The 20649-nt window shown below is 39.3% G+C and overlaps 1 protein-coding gene across 1 annotated transcript in view; it reads left to right on the top strand.

The window, feature by feature from the left end:
* PPME1 (protein phosphatase methylesterase 1) overlaps positions 1-20402 on the top strand; it is a 45986-nt gene extending 25584 nt beyond the window's left edge. The window contains exons 6-14 of the mRNA XM_087821665.1: positions 1379-1533; positions 2785-2875; positions 4470-4535; positions 7335-7458; positions 12211-12340; positions 13240-13284; positions 17203-17267; positions 17859-17926; positions 19190-20402. Coding sequence (XP_087677791.1) covers positions 1379-1533; positions 2785-2875; positions 4470-4535; positions 7335-7458; positions 12211-12340; positions 13240-13284; positions 17203-17267; positions 17859-17926; positions 19190-19208 — 763 coding nt within the window. The 3' untranslated portion in view covers positions 19209-20402. The remainder of the gene's footprint in view (positions 1-1378; positions 1534-2784; positions 2876-4469; positions 4536-7334; positions 7459-12210; positions 12341-13239; positions 13285-17202; positions 17268-17858; positions 17927-19189) is intronic.
* Positions 20403-20649: the final 247 nt, after the last annotated feature.

Below are 20649 nucleotides of genomic sequence, written 5' to 3'. Positions count from 1 at the left end.
AGCTTAATACAGTATTAAGTTGGTTTGTTTTAGACGCTGTTCACCTTCACGCATGAAGCAGCTATCGTAGAACCCTCCAACTTAATATTTTAAGGAGACCTGGATTTAGATAATCTTCTGTAGCATCCTTTTATTTTACTCATTATATCTGTTACTAACTCAAAATTTTAGCTTTAATTTAACTCCAAAGGAATATTAAACTATTATTTGTTTTCACTTATAAAGTTGGGAGCCTTCTTATCTCCCATTCAGATTGTCTGCAGATGCTGCAGCTACTGCATTGACACGTGTATTGTATAAGGTTTTTAAGATTAATTTCTTTAGAAATAATAACATTTACCTTTGATATTCTGAATGCTGTGGAGACCTATTCGAAAGGCTATGTCCCTCCCTACACAACCTGCCATATTTGGCTAACACTGTGAGTGCCTGAGGTATGTAGAACACTCAGCAAGACAAAATTGTCTTTTGAACTTGACTGACTCAGCCACTTCCAAAAGAAGACAGTAGAGCCAGTGGTTCCTAGAAACCCACCATACTATACTTACTATTGCTATAGCAAAGAAGGTCTAAGCAAATAAAACCCCAAATTCCTACTCCAATTCTTGTTTTCAAAGCTGTAAGGTTTTACTTTGTTAAACAGATCTACCCATAATTAAAGGCGAGAACAGAAGCCAATAAAAATTAGCTTTAGACATCTTTCAAGCTTTTTCAGAATACTATACTTAACATTTATGTTCATACTTCAAGCAACTGTACATGACAAATTGTAAATAATAACATTTGTATAGCACTGTATCCTTTTAAAAGTATTTTCACATTCACTCTCAGTTAATTCTCACAGCTATTTGGAATAATAAATGATGTCCTTATCTTCATTTTATAGATTTTGACACTCTGAAAGGTTAAATAACTAATCCAAGTCCATATAGTAAAAAGTAGACTTGGGCTGTAATTCATCTTGTGACTCCAAACTTCACTACATTGTAATGCTTAATAAAGTTGTTTTCCTGTTTTATAGATAGGGAAACTGAGGCATAGAGCAGTTAAATGACTTGTACAGAGTTTCAAGCTTTAAAGATATATGTTTATGTAATTGTACTAAATGTGTGGAACAGTAAAAGTTATATAAGTGCAAGTCAGAAAATTTGGGTTCTTAGTCCTTAATCTGCCATTTATCAGAAGAACTAGGTGTGTGGCTACATGTACAGAAACCAGGGATGTGTTAGGAATTTTACATAGTTACATTTGCAAGATGGCGCAGTGGACCTTTACAGTCCTAGGACTGTTAGTTACAGACCATAGGAAGGAGTTAAGAAAGATAACTATTTTAGTGTTGTCAGAGAGCATTCCCAGATTTTTTTCCTTCTCTTTGCAGAGATGTTGGCAATGTGGTTGAAGCCATGTATGGGGACCTCCCTCCTCCAATTATGCTGATTGGACATAGCATGGGCGGTGCTATTGCTGTCCACACAGCATCGTCCAACCTGGTGCCGAGCCTCCTGGGACTGTGTGTGATTGATGTTGTGGAAGGTAAGTTTTTTTGTGCTAACTGAATCAAAATCTTTGACTTATAAGAGCCATCCTGGTAGGTTATTATCATGTTTTAATTTATTGTTGATTTCACTCACCTTGAAGTATGTCCCTTTATCTTTTATATCTTTCTTTTATGTTATTTTGTGGCAAAGGCATTCCAAGTTTTTTTAAACTGGGACATAATGGACATATGTATTGGACATAATGGACTTTGTATTAGTTTCATTTGTACAATACAGTGATTTGATATGTGTACAGGGTGAGGTAAAACTGGGCTTACAGTTTATATGGAAAATTATATGATAATAAATAATACAAGACTAAAGTCTGTATTTTGCCTCCTCACGACTGTAAACCTACTTTTGCCCCACCCTGTATAAATTGCAAAATCACCATAATATGTCTAGTTAATATCCATTACCACATAGAGCTAAAATTTTTTTTCTTGTCATGAGAACTTTAAGATCTATTGTCTTAGCAACGTTCAACTGTATAATACAGTATTATTGACTATAGTTAACATTGAATCCCCAGGACTTATTTATTTTGTAACTGGAAGTATGTATTTTTTTACACCTTCACTCATTTAATATACCCCCTACATTACCTAATCATTCTCCGTGACATAAGAAACTCTTCATAAACATCTTTTATGGCTGCATAATATTTTAATTGTATATATACCCCATAATTTTATTTAACATTTAAAAAGAAGCCCAGCCATTGTGGCTCAGTGGTTGAGTGTTCACCCATGCACCAGGAGGTCACAGGTTCGATTCCTGGTAAGGGCACAAGGCCAGGTTTCAGGCTCAGTCCCCAGCAGGGGGCATGCAGGAGGCAGCTGATTGATGTTGATGTTGCTCTCTCATTCATGTTTCTATCTCTCTCTCTTCCTCTCTCTCTAAAAAAGCAATGAAAACATTTAAAAAAAATTTTTTTTTAAAAAGAATCTGCCATGTCTTCTATGACCCAGTTTCAGAAATCACACTGTCACATATACAACTTAGCCCTGTTCATTGTGGGGTACTTACTACATGGAGTGAATACCAGGAGACAAAAATTATTGGAGGCCATCTTGGAACCTGGCTATCCTTTCAGTCTTCTGAATTTTCTTAAACTTTTCTTTATCTTTTTTCCCCAAGCATCACTGAATTCTGCTATCATTGAGGGCAGAATATAGTTGACCCAGTAAGTGTAAATGCTTGAAAATGTTAAGGGCTGTGGTTAAAATTTTTGTTTAACATCTAGGTACAGCCATGGATGCCCTTAATAGCATGCAGAATTTCTTACGTGGTCGTCCTAAAACCTTCAAGTCTCTGGAGAATGCCATTGAATGGAGGTAATCCACAAATCTATATTGTCTATATTTTAAATGTTAGGTCATAGCTTTCCTTTTTCATCAGCTCAAGCACCAAAGTTTAAAGGAATAATTCCATGCCTTAGCTTTATTGTAACATCACGGATGAAAACATTTATGTAAAGAGTAGAATTAAAAAAAAAAAAATTTAGCCTGGCCGGGCATGGCTCAGCAGTTGAGTGTCGACCTAGAATCCAGGCGATCGGGGTTCACTTCCCGGTCAGGGCACATGCCCGGGTTGTGGGCTCGATCAATGACTCTCTCATTATTGTTGTTTCTGTCTCTCTCCCTCTCCTTTCCTCTCTCTGAAATCAATAAAGATATATTTAAAAAAAAATTTTTTTTTAAATGCTTCAGACTTGTCTCATTTGCATAAAATCCACCCTTTTTCTAATATACTATAGTGTCTCCTTCAGTCTTTGTAATTATGCATCATCTGATGTTTAGCTGTTTCCATCTCTAAGGTGAGAGTTTAGGATAACTGAGACCCTAAGACCTCTTCCACCTCTGTTGCTCCATGGTTCTAGATTCATTTTCTGTGTTTCAGAGAAAATGATGGAGAAACAGAAGTTAGGTGTAGAATCTTTTCTGAGTTTTTATTTGGGTTTTGGGTAAATAAAAGCCCTTTGGGTAAATAATTTTCATAAAAATCACTGACAGAATTGTGTATGGCTTTCACTTAAGACTGTTCAGTCATTAATTTATTCATTAATTCAATCAATTTTTGATTAAATATTTATTAAACACTTTGTGCTAATGGGTGAAGATTCAGAGATAAGTAAAACACTGTTGTCGTCCCCCCACAAGGAGATCAGTCTTCAGATAAAACATCTTTAAATAGTATCCCATCTTCCTACCTATTCTTCAAAATCTATCTCCAGTACCTTCTCCAGAACCCTTTTTAACTGCTCCAAACCACACAAATTACTGCCTTGGTAAAACTGCTTGAGACCTTTAAGTCTGTATTATATTGTACTGTTTACCCCTTAAGTCTTTTAGTCCTTCCTTAAAAAAAATACGCTTATGTTGTTAATTTTCATCTCTGTCTTCATGCCCTTCCTGCATCATAAAGGCAGCAGTTATTCTCTATTCCTTTGTACTTTCATATAGCATATAGCATACTGCTAACTGCCTTAGCAGGCATAACGTATCTGTTAACTGAATCAGAGATATCACATGGAAATTAAGGACATGGTAAATATATCCTAAGGGAGTTTTCCTAAGACAGAGAGTCTCATGTCAGATATGCTTGCCAGAATGATGTGTGTGTTTAGTGAGATTGCTCCTACCTTCCCTGTTCATGCTACTGTTCTTGAGCATGGGCCTGACACATAGTATCCCCTTGGTAAATATTTGCAGAACTGAAATGGCTTCAATATCTTTATTTAATTTTTACTATTCAGTTTATAGACATAATAACCAAGTGGGAAGTAGTAGTAACCTCCATATAAGCTACAGTGGTAACTATAACTTTTTAGTAGGTCCTCCAGAATCTGTAAAGTTATTCATTTGACCCTAGTGACATGATAAGGTGGATCCTGAATAACCTCTCTCCCTTCTTAATTTTCTCTTCTAGTGTGAAGAGTGGCCAGATTAGAAATCTGGAGTCTGCCCGTGTCTCAATGGTTGGCCAAGTCAAACAGTAGGTCTTATTTTTCCCTGTTGGGCTGGTGAGAGAACGAAACATGGTGATGGAATTTGCTTTTTCCCTCGTACACTTATCCTACTATCCTTGTGAATGAATGCCTTCATTATTTTTAGATAATTTTTACAAATGAGCCAGTGATATAGTATTTCTTTTCTTTTTTCTTTCTGTATTTTTAAGGAAATCCCAAAACCAAATTGCGTCTTCTACATAGCATTGGATTACCTTATTATCACAACTCTAGGTATTAAAGGTGAAGAATCCCAGAGAATGTACATTAAAAATTAAGTGGCCAACCCTGGCCAGGTAGCTCAGTTGATTAGAGCGTCATCCTAATACACCAAGGTTGAGAGTTCGATCACGAGTCAGGGAACATACAAGAATCAACCAATGAATGCATGCATAACTAGAACAACAAATTGATGTTTCTCTCTCTCTCTCTCAAGTCAATTAAAAAATTAAGTTCCCACTCAAGTGCTGGCAGTATGGTTTCATTCTGGTAAGTCTCTTTCTAAGCCAGATATGGTTGTGAGGAAATAGCATAAAAGCTTTAGCATAACTTGAGTAAAAGCTAGATTCTAAGGGTGAGCTAAGATTATTTAGCCCAATTGGTTTTCCTGGCTAGGATTACATGAGTCCTGGATATTGCTATGCAGTCACAAAAGAAACTTCAGGTGAATTGAGAAAATGTTGCCCAGTGGAACAGACAGGAAACATAAGAGTCAATGAAATGGTAGTGGCATTATTGAATGTGTGCTATATGTCAGGCACTGTGCAGGGTATCTTACATATACTATCTCATTTTTTGAAACCTTGTATTGAAAATTTTCAGACATATAAAAGTAGAATAATACATTGAAATCCAATGTACCCATTGCCCATTTTCAACAATTATTGACTCATGGCCAGTCTTGTTTTATCTGTACCTCTATTTATTTCCCCAATGCACAAAATATTTTGAAGTAAATCCCAGAAAAATACAATTTCCTCTATAAGATTTCAGTATGCTCTCTATAGGTTCTACTTCTCTCTCTCATTTTTTTTCTTGCAGTTTATGTGTTGAGGAAGCCTGGTTATTTGCTCTGTAAAATTTCCCACAATCTGGATTTGCTGGTTGATTCCTGTAGGTGTAATTTAACATATTCCTTTGTTCCCTCTATTGTCTGTAAATTGTTAGTGAGATCCAGAGATTTGATCAAATTCAGTTTGATTGGTTGTTATTTTGGTTTTTATATTTGTTTTTAAGAGTAGGTGATATTATTTAATGCCACCGGGAAGCACATAATGTCTGCTTGTCTCTGTTTTTGAATGTAAGTAGCCATTGATGATCGTGACCTGGATTCATTAATTCATTTGCTTTATCTCATTTAATCCTTACAGTACCTTTTTAAGATAAGTTGTTTTATAGGTGAGGAAGCGGAAGTTCAAAAAGGCGTAGTGATTTTCTCAGGATCACATAGCTAGTGCATCACAGAGCTCAGATTCAAACTTCCGTGTATTTGACTCTAAGGCCTATGTTATGGATTTTACAACTAAAAGGACAATTTGAATAGTAATATCTGGCAGACACATAGCAGAGTCTTTGAGTAAACTGTGAAACTGCCTACTTTTCAGTGCCCTAAATATTTTGAGATCTGACTTGTCTAAGCAGTGGTAAAGCATTTTGTAAGGAAGTTACATGGCTGATAGGCACGTAGTTAACTGACTTTTAAATTTTACTATTTGTAAATTTAAGTAGTGTTTTCTCTTAATTTGTAAACCTGTGTATGTAAGAGTATATGTGTTTTAATTGTCATGTAGATATTAATTGTAACATTTCTGCTGCCTTCGTCTAGGTGAAATTCTCTTGAATCTCCCAGTTCATAGCTATGGAAGAAATCCAAAGCACGTGTTACTTTTTGGTTATGGTCCTTTGACCTAGATGTGAAACTTGATACCTCAAGTTCAATAGAAACTCCCACTTAACAAAACATTTATGAACATAGGCTTTATTGAAGGTTTGGTAGAGGAGATAGACAATTCTTGTCTACCATGCATAGCAGGCCTTGGCACTAGCTACTGTTCTGGTCTTGGGATTTTTACCTTTAATATTTGTCAATATATTTTTTCCAATAAGTTCTCTTTAAAAGTAATTATAGTACCAGCTATTCATATAATAATATTTTTCTACCTAATTGCATAATAAAGAGAGATTGTTTTTAGAGGAAAAACAACAATAATAATTGGTTGGATCAGATGTTCTAATCTGCAAGGTTCAGCTGGCATGGTCATTGTAATTGCCAGTTTCTACCAGCTAATTAAAAATTGGGGGCTTTTCACCAGTCTGTTTGAATCTTGTTTTCTACTATAAGCAAGGTATAGGAGAAAAGCATCATGCTTTAGAATTATTTGGGCCTGCATTTGCCTACCAGCTTCATCTACTCATGAGCTAGGTGACCCTGGTCTATTTTTTAACTCTTGAGGCCTATTTATAGATTGTTAAGAGGATTATATAAAATAATTCGAATAAAACTCTTGTCACCATGCCTCAGGAAGTGGTTACTGCCTTCTGTTGGTCAGTTTCTGTGCAAGAGCTGGAACCCATCCCTTGGAGTATAGTCATACATTGGTCATGACCTTCCGCAGTTCTGGTCTACTTTTGTACATTTTAAAAAGCACATTTTCCTCATCCTTCTCCTAAGAGCATTGTTAAGTTTCAACTAACATTTGATTCTAAAAGGCCATAAATATCAGTATCTCTGAGATAATTTGTGTATAGAAGGGAGGTTTGTGACAGCACTTATTTTAAAAACCTAGGTGTGAAGGAATCACAAGCCCAGAAGGCTCCAAGTCTATAGTGGAAGGAATCATAGAGGAGGAAGAAGAAGATGAAGGAGGAAGTGAGTCGGTCAACAAGAGGAAAAAGGAAGATGACATGGAGGTGGGTAAAAGCCTGCATTGGAAGGATGGGGTGGGGATGGTTCAGAGTGTGGGGGTATGGGGAAGGGGAGGTGACATTGTTCTTTTGTCTACCATTAAATATTGTAGGGGCAAGGAGATGATGATAATAGATAAGGCACTTGTATACCATTAAATATTTTAGGGGCAAAGAGATGATAATAATAGATAAGGCACTTGTAGATGGTGCTGACAAATTAGAGCCTAAAACTTACAGTATATACTTTACCCTCAAACAGACTGCTTCCTCATAAGGCTCTTTCTCACCTCTGTATTTCGGTTCCTGTAGTTTATTTCATGAGAAAATCCCGTTTCCTCCCATTCTGTACTAAACCCATCCAAATCTTACCCATTGTTTATGGTGTATCTCCTTGGGAAAGCTTTCTGATCTCAGTTTGTCAGTCCCTGTCCAAGTGCAGCACTGAGAGTCTAGATGACACAGCTCAGCACTTTGTTTTTTTGTAGTTGTGGCTAGCTCATAGATCTTATTTTCATAAGCCATATCTAAAGATACTGTAGTCTTCTGGTACTCATCCCTAGAATGCAGATGCAGAGTCTTCTAATTACCCAAGAATTGTCTCCCAACAAAACCTGTGTATTTTGAGGGCAGGAACTGATGTTCTGTATGAATTTCCCTTAGCATTTAGCTCAGGGTTGTGTGCGTAGAAGGTGTTCTGTGAGTACTTACTAAGCAGTTGATTTGAGAATAGTGGTAAAAGAGGTACTTCTTTCTTGGAAATGGTTAGTGAGCATGACCAGCAGACTTACTGGGATGGATTACAAACATCTTACTAATGGCAGGTAAAGGACTTGGTGTATACCACATATTCCTTTGCATTTGGAGATGCTACTGTTAGCAAGGAGGAACATCCTTTTTTTAAAACAGTATTTTTTATTTAATGAGGATCTTTTTGTCATCCTTAAGATCAGTAAATAATACCTTGTACGTCTTTGGTGTTTCCAAAAGTATAAATAATGCGTGATCAGTTTGCCCTCTCAACACTTTGAGAGATGAGAGAATATCTTCTTTTCCATGATAACAGTGTGGAAACTGAGATTCAGAAATGAAGAGATATGCCCAAGGTAATCAACTAGTATTTAGTAGATTTGAGCCTCTGATACAAACTCTGATCATTTACTTTTTACCTTTTATGTAGTGGAAACTACACATTTATCATATCTAGTTCTCATTTTAGCTTTGTTGTAGGTGTTATCACTGTTTTACAACTCAGGTACATATATTTGCCTATGGTCACACATAAATGTTAGCACTAAAACACATCCACATGCTTTGATTTTAATTCCAACTCTTTTTTTTTTGGCCATTGTTTATACACTCAATTATATGAAATTATTTAAACTCCAGCAGTTTTGTTACGAGGGCAAACTAAGGCACATCAAGCAATAAGGAATATAATTAAACAGTCTATGCTTGAGGAAAGACACAAAGAAACTCCAAACAATAGTCACAGCTTCTTGCAACTAGTAGATAAATAAGACCTGGAGATCTGTTGTACAGCATAGTAATTATAGGCAACAATACTGTATTATAAACTTCAAAGTTGCTAAGAGACTAGATCTTAATTGTTCCCACTACAAAAAAGAAATGATAATTATGTGACATGAGAGGTATTAGCTAATACTATGGTGGTAATCGTATTGTAATATATAAATATAAGATCAACACTGTTGCACACCTTAAACCTACATAATGCTATATGTCAGTTGCATCTCAATAAAGAAAAAATAATTTATTAAATAAAATGATGGAGAAAATGTTAACACAAATTAAACTTAACAACAACAAAAAAGTTCACAACTTCTAAAGCTTGGTATCCAGGGGCCATTCAGGGCACATTAGCCCTTAGGAGCATCTCTGTTATAGCATAGTATAAAAAGTGGTGTTTGAAATGACTCTGAGACATACATAAGAGGTCATTTGCATCTATTCTGCTCTGTAAAAGAAGGTAAAGATATACATTTAATGGGGGAGGAGGGCAAATCTAATACAAAATGGTTAAAATACAGAAAAGGAGGGAAAACATTTAAGCTTTGGTGCTTATAGGAATAAGCTTCAGTTGTCCAGGATATATTCCTTTATGCCTAAATCTTTTTTTAAAGAACTACTTTATTGAGAGAGAATTAATCCAAAGTATACAATTCATTGGTTTTTTTTTAGTCACAAAGTTGTGCAACCATCACAACAATTTAATTTTAGAACATTTCATCACTTTTAAAAAACAATGTCATACTGTTTTTGGTCACTTTCCACTTTCCCCTAACCTCCTCATCCCTAGGCAACCACTCATCTACTTTCTGTCTCTATAGAATTTGCCTAATCTGGACATTTATTATAAATGGAACTATATAATATATGATTTTTTGTGACTAGTTTCTTTCAACTTAGCATAATGTTGTCAAAGTTCATCCATGTTGTAGTATATATTTGTACTTCATTCCTATTTATGGCTGAATGATATTCCAGTGTATGGATAGACCACATTTTTCATCCATTCATAAGTTAATGGACACTTGGTTGTTTCCACTTTTTGTCTACGAAGTATGCTGGCACAAACATTCGTGTACAAGTTTTGTGTGGACATAGGTTTTTATTTCTCTTGGGCATATACCTATAAGTGGAATAGCTGAGTGGTAATTCTGTGTTTAATCATTTGAGGAACAGCCAGGCTGTTATCCAAAGTGCCTGTACCATTTTACATTCCCACCAGCAGTGTATGAGGGATCTAATTTTTCTTCATTCTTGTTAGTACTTGTTACTGTCTGTCTTTCTGATTATAGCCACTCCAGTGGGTCTGAAGTAGTATCTCCTTGTAGTTTTGATTTACATTTTCCTAATGACTTGATGTTGAGCATCTTTTCATGTGCTTATTGACCATTTGTGTGTGTATCTTCTCTGGAGAAATATCTATTAAGATCCTTTGCCCATTTTAAGATACTGTTATTTGTCTCTATTACTGAGTGGTAAATGTTCTTTATATATGTGATTTGCAAATATTTTCTCCTGTGGGTTGTCTTTTCATATTCTTGGTGGTGTTTTGAAAGGACAAAAGTTTGATTTTAATTTAATTTATCTACTTTTGTTGTTGTTTTGGTGTCATATCTAAAAATGCTTTGAATAGCTCAAGGTCACAGAGATTTATGGCTATGTTTTCTTCTAAGAGTTTTCTAGTTTTAGCTCTTACATTTAGGTCTGTGATCCATTTTGAGTTAATTTTTGTATACAGTATGAGGTTGGGGATGTAACTTCATTTTTTTACATGTGAATATTCAGCTGTCCCAGCACCATTTATTGAAAAGACCCTCCTTTCCCCATTGAGTAGTCTTGGTGTCCTTGTCAAAGGTTATTTGACCATATATGTGAGGGTTCATTTCTGGGCGCTCTGCTTTATTCCATTGGTATATTTGTCTGTTTGTGTACCAGTACTATACTGTTTTGATTACTGTAGCTTTGTAATGTTTCAAAATCAGAGAGTGTGAGTCCTCCGATTTGTTTTCTTTTTCATAATTGTTTTGACTGTTCAGTATCCCTTGAGATTCCCTATGAATTTTAGGATAAATTTTCCTATTATTGAAAAATCGCCATTGGGATTTTGAAAGTGATTGTGTTGAATCTTCAGATTGTTTTGGGAATAATGGACATCTTAATCATCTGACGATCTTTAATATAATATATTGCTGTGTCATGTTCACTTCTAGATTTTCATATTGTGGTTGATACAGTATCCCAATTATTTATTTCAGTTATAATATTTTTAATGATGCAGAAAAGTATAGAGAATTATTTATTTGTTTAGCTTGCATTTGTTGAGTGCTTTACTCTGTGCCCACCCATCTACTTTATATTGAGATTTAACAGATATTGACATTTTGTCATATTTGTGTCAGATTTCCTTTTTAAATTACTGTTGCAGGAACATTATATAATTATCATAAATCAAAATGTAAGGAAAAATGCTCTAAAACAAATCAACATATTTTCAGTTTTCCTTTCCAGTTCTTTCCCAAAGTATGCCACATTTTTCCAGTGGTAATTCTAACTTAGGTGACATATTGTGCTCTGCTTCTTTCACTTAATGTTATATTCTAAGCATTTTTTTCATACTGCAACATGTTTTTTGTAATTATCCTTTTTATGCTATGTTTTTTGCCAAGTGAAAGTAAGAGCAGCTCAGTCTTGGCTTTACCATTTACTAGCTTTGTAATCTTAAAAATGTCCTAAGTTCACTGAAACTAATAGAAGTAAAAGTAAACTTCTGATTACCTAAACACAGACATAACAATATATCACAAGGCTGTTATAAGGATTAAATATAGCCCTAGCCAGTTTGGCTCAGTGGTTAGAGTGTCAGTCTGTGGACTGAAGGGTCCTGGGTTTGATTCCAACCTCGGTTGCAGGCTCAGTCCCAGGCTCAGTCCCTGACCCCAGTCAGGGCATGTGTGGGAGGCACCAATTGATGTCTCTCTCACATCAGTGTTTCTCTGTTTTTCCCTCTCTCTCTCGCTCCCTTCCACTCTCTCTGAAAAGCAATGGGAAAAAATATTCTTGGGTGAGCATTAAAAAAAAAGTATTAAATGTATATTAAAATGCCTGGGACATAGTAGGCCCTTAATAAGTGCCAGTTTCTTTCCCTTTCCTTTTCTCAGAGACCTAGTTTTTATCCTGTTCCTCCAGGGGTTGCCCCCAAAGACTCAGAACTTGCTCTTATTCCTCTAGACCAAGAAAGACCATCCATACACTTGGAGAATTGAACTGGCAAAAACTGAAAAATACTGGGATGGCTGGTTCCGAGGCTTATCCAATCTCTTTCTTAGTTGTCCTATTCCTAAATTGCTGCTCTTGGCTGGTAAGTGGATATATGCATGTATTAGTCAGATTGGGGTGCCATAACAAAGTTCCATGGACTGGGTGGCTTAAACAACAAATTTATTTTCTCAGTTCTGGAGGCTGAAAGGCTGAGATCAGGGTACCAGCATGGTCAAGTTCTGGTGAGAGCTTTCTTACTGGCTTGCAGACAACTACCTTCTCACTGTGTCCTTACATGGCAGAGAGAAAACAAGAGCAGGCTCTCCCATGTTTATTCCTATAAGGACACTCACTAATCCTGTCATATGAGGGCCCCTCCCTTATGACTACATTTAACCCAGTTACTCCCTTATGTAACCCTAATTACTTCCATATTGCTAAATATGGTCACATTGTAGATTAGGGCTTCAACATACGGATTTTTGGGGGGACACGATTCAGTCCATAGCAGTGTAGGTATATTGTCATTTGCATATGTTCTTATTTTATGTAAATACTCACCAAATGAGTAGTGACTTCCAAGGTGAAGTACTATCCTCACTCATTTGTGCCCTTTTTCTTCCCCACACCAGATCCCTAAACCTAATGAAGCATAACATCCACCTGGGATGGCCTGATTCTGACCTGGCCTCTCTCTGTACCTGGTCACGCCCAAGTCCTTCTCCTAGAGTGGTGTAAGGATATTCTGAGTATAATGGAAATTTTAAAAAGTAAAACCCTGTTTTCAGAAACCAGTTTAAATGAGCAAAGTGATTGCCTGGAAAGCTTCGTGTGGGGAGAATATACCCTCAGGGAGTTAGGATTGTCATTAACCTGAATTGAGAATGTCATCATGTTTACAACTTTGTGACAATTTTTACTTCATACTTGAACAGTAAAACCTACTTCCCACAGCCTTTTCTAGTAAGCTACTAATGGATTCTCTTATTTTTTTTCTAGGTGTTGACAGATTGGATAAAGATCTGACTATTGGCCAAATGCAAGGTAAGTCATCAAGAAGTTATATCCCTAGGTCAGTGATCTTCAACCATTTTCAAATATCTTATGGCACACATGAACTAATTACTAAAATTCTGCAGCACACCCCAAAATATAATTTTTACCGATCTGACAAAAAAGAAAGGTATAATTTTGATTGATTCGCACTGACCGGCTATTGTTATGTTGGCTGTTGTCTTTTTTTCTTTTTAATCCTCACCTAAGGATGTGTTTTTATTGATTTTAGAGAGCGATGAAGGGAGAGAAAGAGAGAGAAACATCGATATGAGAGAGACATGGATTGGTTGCCTCTCATATGCTCTCCAACCAGGATCAAACCCACAACCTAGGTGCCCTGGCAGGGAATCGAACCCACAGTCTTTTGCTCCAACCGAGCTACCTGGCCAGGGCTATTGCCATTTTTAATTTGACAGCCTAAAGGAAAAGAGGTCAGTGTCTCTGACTAAATAGGTATTGCATGTTTTAAAAAGTCTTGTGGCACACTGGTTGAAAATCACTGCCCTAGGTCATTCTCTGAGGGCACAAAAAGGTGCAGAGTCATGTGGAAATTATTATTTTGAGATGGTGAGATACAGTGGAGAGAGGTTGAGCTTTAGAGTTAGACCCAAATTTAGTACCCACCTCTGTACCTGACCTATTATATGATTATGGACAAGTTTTTCCCTTTTCTGAGCTTTGGTTTCTTCCCCTCCTAAAAATAAAAATTATACTGCCACCTGTATCTCAGAGTTATAAGGACTAAAATAAGACAATGTCTTTGAAAAGGGCATTATAAATTATAAAGTATGGTATAGGTATATAATATCATGAAAGATATTCTGAATATTTATCAATATTTTTATTGTTAGAAGTCTTAGGAAAGGGAAAGATCCAGGATAACCCAGATAAAAAAAGTGTAAACTTTATTTGGAAGACAGCATGGTGAGGTAGCTGGTAAAAGCAAGGACTCTGAGCTTTGGAGAACTGGATTTGAGTACTGTTACTTTCCTACTAATTTTTTTACTTTGGGCAAGCCACTTGACCTGCCTTGGCGTCAGTTTTCTCAGTCTATAAAATGAGGAAATTGACAGCAGCCTCACAGATATTATGAAGTGTGATGAGTAAGGAAAGTGACATGTCATACTCAGGTCCAGATGTGTTGGCCAGATGACAGTAGAGGCAGTGGGACCAGTTTTGTGGAGGCTTTTGCTTTAGTGTGGATGAAAGGCTTGGTGAAGGTGAAGTCAATAGGCATTGGCACCTTTTGGGTGATAGGAAGAAGGGGTGCGAACCCCAAGGCCAACATGTCAGGCTTAAACAGATTCTGTTCTTGACTTTCCTTCTTTTCTACTTTTACTGTCCCTGGGCAAATCTGATGACTTCTGTTTATACCCTGATAACTCCCAAAACTCAATGTCCAATTTATACCTGTTCTCTCCTGAGCTCCAGATCTGGCCCATGTGTCAAACCTGCTGGACATCTCCACTTAGATATTTCATGTGCCCCTTAAACTGTTCTTTTAGCTGTCCCCAGGCTCTTCACAGAGAAGGGGGCTATATTCCCCTTAAAATCATTCTTCAAAGACTCCTGAATGATTTATCAAACTCTAGCCCCAGACCCTCGTACCCGTTCCTTTCTCCAGCTGCATAGTGTTCTGAAGCCTGGAGAAGGACCATGGGCTGGGACTGTGTTTTTACATCACTGATGATGGTAATTCTGAGCTTAGATACCTTTCCTTGAATTCAATTCAAGCAAACTTTTCCTAAGTACTCTTTCTGTGCAAGACCTATGCTTGCTGCTGGGCAGACAGAAGAATCAAACATGGCCCCTGATACTATATGAAAGCAGGTGATCTGGACAGGACTCACATTTGGAACCAGTGTTGATCACCAGCCTTGGAAATCAGACAGTTCTGGGTTTAAATCCCTGTTCTTGGTTTTGTGGCCTCAGTGAATTGCTAACTTCTTTAATCCAGAGGGTTTTTAAAGTCTATAAAATGGAGGTAATACTATATTTCAATACAGTTGTGTGAGGCTTAAATGAGAAAATCTGGATGAAGTAAAGAATCTGACAGATGATAGCTTTACTATGTTCAGGAAGCAGTCATGAGTCCCCAGCGGATGCCCTTCTGTTTCTCCAGTAAAGATTATGCCAAGACCACCTTCTCTTTCAAAGTATCTCATGAGTGTAGAGATTAAATAGCTGTGATAAGGGACATTCCATAAAACAAAGGGAAATGGCTAACTTGGCATAGATTTCTAACCTCAGCTTTCCCAGGATTGTGTTTAAACCAGCTGAGTTAGTTACAGAATCCTGGAAACCCAGCACTCATTCATGGTACAATTTGGGTAAATAATTTAGGTTCTCTAAAATTAAGGTTTCTTATCTGTAAGATGACAGGAGAGGGTTTGGAAATATTCCCACCTCATAGAGTAATTGTGAGGATTGCCCATGGTCACGTTATTTTATGTGTACTGGATATAGTGTTGTTAGTATGTGTGAATTCTTGATTCCTTATATGCCCATTCTTTCAAAGAGGAATGAAAAATGCATCTCTAGTCACTAATTCTGGGGTGGTTGGAGTTAAAAGTTTTATTCGGTCATTTGCTCAATTATTCATCCAAGACATACTAAGCACTTGCTCAGTGTCTTGCCCTGTGTTGGGCTTTATTAGGGAAATAGAGCAAGTAATGATACTAGCCTGTGTCCTTACAGAAATGACACACTCCTGGGTAGGCAAGCATCAGTGGCGTTTAAAATATAAGCTTACAAAACAAGAGCGGCACACGCTGCTCTGTTTGGAGTCAAATGCATTCACAACAGTACATTAAGAGATAAAAGGGAGATGGGAGTAGGCTGGAGTACCCGGGGCAGCTTACTGCAACAGGAGGGGCATAAGCTGGGCCTTACTGAATGGAATGGTCTTAGTTCCTCTACTAATTAAGCTACCTTGGGCAAATCACTTTACTAATATGACCTCAGTCAGTTTCACCATCTCAAAAAAGAATTTTAGTATTTGTCCTGCTTAGTTTTATAGGGTAGATTTGAGAATCAACTTAAAACATGGATAGAAGAGTATTTTGAAAACATTTTAAAGCACTGTGTGACAGGTAAGAATCACAGAATGTAATGACCAAGAGGGCTTTCAGAGCTTACTCCCTTGTTTTGTAAATGGAGATACTGAGGCTCTGAGAGTCTGTTCCCTACTTTTGGGAACTCTGGGTCCCATATTCTTTAGTCTGCTTAGAGATCTCGCTTCATCAGTCATCTCTGTTTACTCTTAATAACGATCACATTAGTTGTGAGCTTGGTGCTCCACAAGACAGGGTGAGGAAATGCTTAGTACAGTGTCTGGCATGTAGTCAAGCACTCAAATGGTAACTTATTGTCATAGTAAATTTCAAAATCCTTAACATAGCTCACAAAACCCTTCATGGTGTGGTCCTTGCTCACCTTCCCAGCCCCATTAGTAACTCGCACAAGCACCGTCCTACGCTCTTTATTCCCAGGAACAAGCACCATGTCATCCTCCTTCCCTTTTGTAGGCTGTTTTCTTCTGTGGGAAGCCTCCCTGGGTCCCTATTTGATTATGAAGCCCCCTTTCTTATGTTCTTCCAGTTCCATGTGTACAGTTTAATAGCAGGAACTACATGTTGCATTAAAATGTTGGTTCTTGTGTTTTGCTTCCCCACTAGACTATAGTAAATCCCCTGAAAAAAGGAACTGTTTCTTCCTATATGTCAGGCATGAAGTAAATGCACATTAAATGGTTGCAGACAGAAAAAGTGCAGGGAAAAGGATTTGTCCAAATTACAAGTATTACCATCCTCAGGGGCTTGGTGACTAAGTCCTGTGAGGCTGCAGAGGTGGTAAGAAGAGAGCTGTTTTAGTCCCTGAGGTTGCCTGGATTTGTTTCCTCTCCAGGGAAGTTTCAGATGCAGGTCCTACCTCAGTGTGGCCACGCAGTCCATGAGGATGCCCCAGACAAGGTGAGTCCAATGCTTAATGACCGAGAGTCGTGAGGACCTCTGTGAGAGTAACCTTGGGTCTCACAGAAGATAGAACATACATCTAAATCAGTCTGTGTTGCCTGCAGCTATTGCTGTGGGATCTATACAGATTCAACCCCACCATCTCCCAAACTTCTCCCTGGCAGCTGCCTATGGTCATGGCTTTCTGTGTGTGGTCTGAGAAGCTACTGGCACTCTGCTATTTTATCCTGGGACCCTATGGTTAAGATCTTAAGCTCTATTTCTCCATTACTTCCAAAAGCCATATGGAAAAAGGGATATTTGGGGTACAAACTGGTTCCTAAATTATACTAACAGGAATTAATAATATGCATGCTCCCTATAGGAAAAAGTTACTTGCAACTCCAAAGGAATAAATAAGCCTTCACATCATTTTTCTTGACTTCTCTGGAGCCATTCCTGGCAGGGATGGTGGGGAGAAGTCTCCCAGACCTATAGGACCCATGAGTTCACTGTAGGGCCTAAGCTGCCAATAGAGCCCATAGGACCTCCAAGGCTGAGGCCCATTGCTAACCTTCATATGGCTAGGAGTATCTCTCTGTTTTGTAGGTAGCTGAAGCTGTTGCCACTTTCCTGATCCGCAACAGGTTTGCAGAGTCTGTCGGTGGATTCCAGTGGTAAGGAAGTACAAAGGTTTAAGGAGCCCAACTGCTGGCCAGCTCTAACAAAAAGATATTTGCAAGATTGTAAACATCTCTTCCTTAACCCTGCCTGGTTTGGTCACCATGCCTTTTCCCCCCTCCTCAACACAGAGCCCAATGTGTGTTTCTACAATGCCATAGTTTGTGTTCTCTGGTCGTGGGTTGTTGCTGAGCTGAAATTAAGTTGTCTGTCCCTCCCCCGACCCCCCACGATGTGCACTTATTGAGGTGGCCATTCTCTGAGGAGTCTGCGATGGGAATCAGTCCTTTTCCAGGCTCTTAGAGAAGTTCTGAGGAAGCCGGGCAGGTTGTGGAGGCTGAGTAGAGATCCAGAATAGGGTGTTTAACCTTAGTGCTGTTGACACTTGGGGTGAGTAATCCTTAGTGTTGGGGACTACCCTGTGCATTATAGGATGTTTAACAACATCCCTGGTCTCTGTGCACTAGAGGCCAGTAGTACCCCCACACTTACAGTTGTGACAAGCAAAAATGTCACTAGATTTTGCCACACGTCTCAAGGAAAGCAAAATCACTCCCAGTTGAGAACCAATGGTCTAGGGGGGAAAGGATGCCTCTCATCCTAGGATGCTCTTCATCTGATTAGGGAGACAAAGTTGGGCTCTTCGTTGAGGAGGAAGAGAAGCATAGGGGCCTAAACCACATGGCCTTGGCTCCACCTCAGGGAGCTCGTGGTCTGTGCTACAGAAGGCCCCTGACCCTCAGAGAGCCCGCAGCCTGATGAGTCACGCCTGCCAGGTGGAAAGTCTCTTATCTGATTTTGGTGAGGGTCCAGGGAAACCCATTCCCCACCCTCAGGAAGTTTGAAGAAGAAGAAATGAAGAAAAAGAAATGGCTTCTGCGTTAGAGAACTTCGACTGCCAGGGCCTGGGAGGTGAAGGTGACAGGGCAGGGTGGGCATTAGAAGTGATGACAGGAGCCTGGCACAGTGAGCCACACAAGTGACTCCCTTATGCTGAACTACCCCTCAGGCAACTGACCATTGATGGATCCCAGGAATCAACAGTAAAGACGTAATTTCTCTTAATCAGTGTTTGGGGCCCCTGGACTATTTGGAGATTTGGTCAAGTCAGCAGTACACTGAGAGCAGAACCTGGGTACAGCCGTGGGTGGGGTTGTGGGAGGTGGGACAGATCTGCAAGGGCCTTGCTGGTTATTAGGAAGGGCTTCCGGAAGGAGGCAGAGTGACATTTGCTTTCCCTTCTTTTCCACTCTCCACAGTGTGTTTCCTGGCTGTTAGTGACCTGCTCTCCGTCCCACCCTCAACGTTGAGCTCTGTTGTAAATACATCGCACCAGAGGCCACTGTGATGCCGCTGTCTCCTCCTCACCATCCTGCCTGATCACGTGACACCGGCTCCCTATAGACGGGCATCCCCAGATGTACAAACCCTTTTGTGTATTTCTGCCAAAAGCATTGTTTTCCAGGGCCTTTGACCATCAGTCTCCCTAGTACAAGGCTCCCCGGATCATACCCCTTTCCTGTTCAGGGGTTGCCTGTTCTCCCTGCCTTACCTAGGGTAAAGCCTCCATCAGAACTGCCACCCTGCGCCCCTAATCCTGGCATTAGGCAATGCACTTGGGTCCACATGTCTCCCCAGGCTCAGGGACCTCCATTCCTTGAGGTTGTTCTTGGCATGGTCCTGCCCTACCTCAAGGGATGGGCCATGCACAGGGTGGTCCTTATTTTTCCCTTTCGGATAAAATACCAGTCAGGTACCTTTTAATCCCAGTCTTACTCTTCCAGTTTTGGAAGACCTATAGACTATAGTCCAGGATCCAATTCTTAGGTATAAGGAGAGGTGGTGGAGAGCATCACAAGAAACCATCCTGAAAATCAGGTCCAGCCAGTCCAAGCACATGGCCTCCTATCTGGGGAGAGCCCACTGTCCCACTCCCACATGTCTGGGCACCTGTCCTGGGCTGAGGCCAGGCTGCTCCAGGGGCCTCTAGGGCCCTCACCTGTTACAGAGCAACCCAGGTTAAGTACAGCCCACGCACAAAGCCACAGGCTAAAGCCTGTGCAGTTTTTAAGAATCAAATTTAACCATTTTCATAATTGGTCCTTGGAGGTGTGCAGAGTGCCCGCTTGCCTCTTCTAGACCCACACAGCTTGTCTTCGGCATTTGTGGTTTCCATGTCACTCTTCATAGGAACAGCCAGCATCCTCAGTCTTTGCCTCTTCCAGCTGCCTCATCACAGAACTGCGGCTTCCACCTGCTGCCCAGGCACCCGTTTCCCAGGGCAGGGAGGGGCAGTCTCCTGCAGCCCATCTTTTCTGTGACTGTCTTAGGTGATGCATAGCCCCCTCCACCTTTTCACCCAACAACTTCCTATCCCTGTCCTGCTGCATGGTCCGGAGTCTGGGACCTACTTTGTTTGTTATTTATGACCTTGTTAAAGAAAATAAATATCTCCCAGCCTTTATCGATCTAGTTTTTCTCTGTGAAGTTGTCATTATTTCTGCTGATCTGGGGGCAGGGGACAGTTCATTGGATTTAGTTACCATAGCTCCAGAAAGCCCTTTCCTGCAGCCCATCAGCATTGTATGCTCTGCCTGTTCCCCAGGTCTAGGATGCCCAATGGAATGGACGGCCAGCCTCCACAGCAGCCAAGGAAACCTGGGTTCTAGTCCCATCTCTTCAAATTATTTGCTCTGTTAACTTGGGCCTAGAACAGGAC

Source organism: Miniopterus natalensis, chromosome 11, assembly GCF_054644295.1.
Source record: "Miniopterus natalensis isolate mMinNat1 chromosome 11, mMinNat1.hap1, whole genome shotgun sequence".
Taxonomy (NCBI): Eukaryota; Metazoa; Chordata; class Mammalia; order Chiroptera; family Miniopteridae; genus Miniopterus; species Miniopterus natalensis.
This window is presented reverse-complemented; position numbering and strand designations above follow the sequence as displayed.